At 46.0% G+C, this 4314-nt stretch overlaps 1 protein-coding gene across 1 annotated transcript; it reads right to left on the reverse strand.

Moving 5' to 3' along the window:
- Positions 1-1065: 1065 nt before the first annotated feature.
- Positions 1066-2971, reverse strand: LOC128822365 (serine/threonine-protein kinase PAK 3-like). Its single transcript, XM_054004061.1, has 3 exons — positions 2878-2971; positions 2016-2249; positions 1066-1111 (listed from the first exon to the last, which is right to left on the reverse strand). Exons 1-3 carry the CDS (start codon positions 2925-2927, stop codon positions 1066-1068), a joined length of 330 nt encoding a protein of 109 aa, XP_053860036.1. The 5' UTR covers positions 2928-2971.
- Positions 2972-4314: the final 1343 nt, after the last annotated feature.

A 4314-nucleotide genomic window follows, 5' to 3' on the forward strand; every position in this document is an offset into this window, starting at 1 on the left:
TTTCTTTTTCTTTTTCTTTTTCTTTTTCTTTTTCTTTTTCTTTTTCTTTTTCTTTTTCTTTTTCTTTTTCTTTTTCTTTTTCTTTTTCTTTTTCTTTTTCTTTTTCTTTTTCTTTTTCTTTTTCTTTTTCTTTCTTTTTTTTTTTCTATTTCTTTTTTTCTTTTTCTTTTTCTATAAAATTGAAACTGGGAAGGTCTAACCTCCATTTCTCAGGCTATTTATCACATGTCTAAACTCTCCACTGAAAATTTCTTGTCCTTCAGCAACAGAAGCTGGGATCAAAAAGCAAATGAGAAATGTCAGGCATGCCTGGAGGCCAAAATGGCAGGTTTCTGAACTGGTTAGGTTTCTGAACTGCCACTTCCCTTCTGATGCAACCAAATCAACAGCAGATGCTGATGTGCTGCAGGGACATTTTCAGAAGGGGACCTTGGTGGAAGTGGTGCCAGCAGATGGCAATGGGATTTTGTCCAATGGCACACTGACCATGGGACAGGTGAGAAAGACAAGCAGGATCAGTGAGTATTTGCACCTTACCGAAACAGGAGTTTCATTCCAGTAAGGAACTTCTCCTTCCGCCATTTCGATGCCCATGATTCCAAAAGACCATATGTCCACTTTGGGGCCACATGGTTGACCTGTCACCACTTCAGGCGCCATCCACCCAGAAGTGCTGGCCACTGAGCTCCGTCGACTCTGCTCAGGGGTGAGCTGAGCAAAGAGGCCAGAATCAGCTGTGGAGAAAAAAACAAACCATGAAAGCCAGCTCAAGTTAGGAAATCAAGCAAAAGAATTCCCCACTCTCAGTCTAAGAATGTGCTGATGAGTCTCCTGGAGAACTGTCCACGCTTGGTTTCCTTGGGGCTTTAGCCAAGGAAGAATGGAATTGGCTACTTCCAAAATATCCCAGGTTTTTTTTAAGGCTGCTCACAGCAGTGGCCTGCATTCCCCTGAAGCTTTACATTGTAGCTCCCTCCCTCTGGAAGGGACACACACAGAGCAATGCCACTCTTGACTTCTCGTGGTTCCTTATACCTCTGTGCACGTTGCAACTGTGTCATCAGCTCACAGTGGGGGGCCCTGCACTGCCACCAACACCAATTTTTCGAACCTGGAAATCACTCAAAGCAGCCCCACAGCCCACGTCCCTGGAATGCTGCACCTGACCAAGAATACACTGACCCAGCTTGACAGAGCCGTCGGTTCTGAGAAGGATGTTGCTGCTCTTCACATCTCGGTGGATCACATGGTTCGAGTGAAGAAAATCCAGGCCTTGCAGGCACTGAGAGAGAAAACAGAAACAGGAGGGCAAAAATTAATGATGTGATTTCATTATACAAGAAAGGAAACAGCTCTAAAAGATTCCCTCTGCAGGGGAATGGTGAGTAATGGCAGAACAGAGTGCCATTGCGAGGAAGAGCTTGCTGCTCCACCACTTGCAGAGCAGGACCTTTCTAAGGAAAGGCATGTCAGCTTTTGAAAGAGCAACAGCAGCTGCTGTTGTTGTAGACTGTCCCCTGCAAACCAGCCAGCATGGCTGCTGCTGCTGTGGATGTGCTTTCTCCATGCAGAGGACAAGTGAGGGTTTTGCCAAGGAAGAAAAAGTCCCTCCCTTTGGTGTGAAGTGGATCACTTTGGGGTGGGAGGCTGCATGACAAAGGTTTTGTTGCTGGCCTCAGCACAGACTTGGAAGAATCACAACAGTCACCTTCCTGAAGCAAAGAGCATTTTGGCTGCACTAGTGTCCTTTTCAGTTGAGGACTGAGAGAAATGAGTCTCTCTTTTTTCTTTGCTGATCATTTCAAATGCTGCCACAAGCACATTTGCTTCTACAGGCAAGGAATGCAGTGCAGACAGGCTCGAGATGAAAGTTTAGGGAAGCAAGGTGGAGAACAGCAAATACAAATACAAGAGACAGAGCGAGAATACAACAGTAGGAGATATGAGTACAAGAACTAACTGCTGTGAGTGCAGGGGCACTGGCAGGCATTTCACTTGAGAGGCTTTTACTTGCCCATAGCATACCAGCAACACAGAAACAAAGCTTGGCACATGAAATCACTCCAGGTCGGAGCCCTGTTTCCCAGACAATCCTGCCCAAGCCCTGGGCAGCACAGGTGGGATTGCTGACCTCCCGACTGATGGCTGCCATCTCGTCTTCAGACAGGTAGGTCTCGCTGATGACATCGCTCAGAGTGCCTCCGTCCATGTACTCCATGACCAGCCAGCGCTGCCCATCCACAAGGTAGCTGAAAGAAGGAAACAAGAGCATGGAGATAGACATGCATGGCTAGGTTGTTTTCTTGATTGACTATTGTTTCCAAGTCCCTTTGTGACAAGGATAGAATAAAAGGAATAGACATTCCCTCTAGGCTGTGCATTGTTTGCAATCTGTCTCAAGAAGAAAGGCACAGCTGTGAAAAAAGGAGATGTCTTCAATAGCCAGCAAGTAAAAACTGCAGGTTAGGAACAGATCAAAAACCTGTCAAACTGCGTGTTTCTGGAAATAAGCACCTAGTCTTCCTGGCACGCAAAGCAATGGAAAAGAGGGGACACAATCCAAGGGAAATCCATGTTAGTTTATCTGGACGTAAGAGGACTCTTGAAAAAAATCAAGCCCCAAAACAATGTGGTGGCTGTGAATTTACAGGCTATTGATTCAGTAAGATATGAGTGATGCAGGTTTTTGAATCATTTTAGAACTCTGTGTACCGGGGAAGACTCATGCAGACAAGATGCACTCTCTTCCCATCCACTGGAGATGAGCAGAGCAATAATAATTAACCAATAATTACAGCTCTATTTTCTGCCAGTGAAGAAAGTGGAATTTTACCATGCATGTTTGCAATATGTAAACAAACATTCACAACAACTCACCTGTCTAAATAGTTGACCAGATTGGAATTCATATTTGGCTTCATGAGCATGAGTTCATTGACTCTTAGTTCCTTCTTCCTCAGTTCTTGGAGATTTATTTTCTTTATGGCCACCTAAAATGACATTGAAAATCAGTAACTTGAGAAGTTGGCAGCACAAGACCGCAAGGCACATGGAGCGAGTGCTTTTGCAATGCCACAGCCGAGCTGTGCCAAACTGCCTTGTGACTGGGCATTGCAGTAATTAGGAACTGACATTGCAACAGCCCATTTCTCTGCTCCCTTGGAGGCCACTTACAGGACACGTGGCCACTGAGGTTTTGCCTTGTCCACTTGGTAACTGTGGTGTCTCAACTATCACCCACAAAGCTCTGAGCACACTCCCTGCTGCTTTGTCTGGGATTCAGAAGAAGTTATCCATGCCTTAATACTCTGTGGATACATCTCGGGCTATGGGCAGGACTTAGGGCTTTTAGGGACGCCGTGCAGATCTCTCCCTACGTGCAGTTCTCCAGTGCAGCACTGCAGGTGGCTAAGGAACTACCAGTAACTTTCAGATGCATTTGCTGGTACGCAGAAATGAGAATTCAGGACTCTGAAGCCGTAGCCCCAAAGAGCAGTGAGATGCTCAAAGGCACCACCTTTGTTTTAGCAATGGAGAGCGAATGAGCACATCCTTCTGTGAAAGGAACTGCTGCCCTCCTTGCCTTCCTTCTGGCAGCTGAGAAGGACAAAGACTGTCCCAAATGTATTTTGCAGGCTGGTAGCAGTCTGTGCTTCTTGTGCCTTTTCAGCACAGCTCTACTCAAACTCCAGCCACAGCTGCTCACACCAGAGGACCTGCGGGAGATGTTGACATTTACCTGCTCTCCCGTGGCATTGTCAAGTGCTCTGCAAACATCTCCAAAAGTCCTAGAAACAAAAAAGCAGCAAAGAAAGGAGAAGACATTTAGATCTTGCAGTGAAAGCCAGTCCACAGAGGAGATCTCAGCTGCAAATGCCTAAAACCTGCCGGATGCAGGCGGGCTCTGCCCAAAGGCAGATGATGCATTTTCCTTTTAAGTGCATGGGCACTGGGCCTGTCCCTGAAGTGTTGCTGTTTACTGCCTCAGCTCCTAAGGAGAGCTCCTTCTTTCATCTTGGGTTTCAGGTTCTAAACTGTGCAGTTTTTATCCTGACCATGGAGTATTTCCTTCAGCAATCTTTTGGAAAGAAATGTTCCTGAGAACTGTTATCTGACAGCTATCAGGGAGTAGGTTGCTCTTTCAGGCAAGCACGTTTCTTCCCCTTTTATTAGTGTGGCTGTATGATTTGGAGATATACAAAAATGCTCAGGAAATTAACACAGAACTGTCCCACACTTGAGAGACAAGGAGATCTACCAGGTCCTGTTCCTTGCTGCAGGCAAGAACTTGGCAGCATGGAGGTGTCTCTGCCA

The sequence above is a fragment of the Vidua macroura genome, chromosome Z (assembly GCF_024509145.1).
Source record: "Vidua macroura isolate BioBank_ID:100142 chromosome Z, ASM2450914v1, whole genome shotgun sequence".
Lineage (NCBI taxonomy): Eukaryota > Metazoa > Chordata > Aves > Passeriformes > Viduidae > Vidua > Vidua macroura.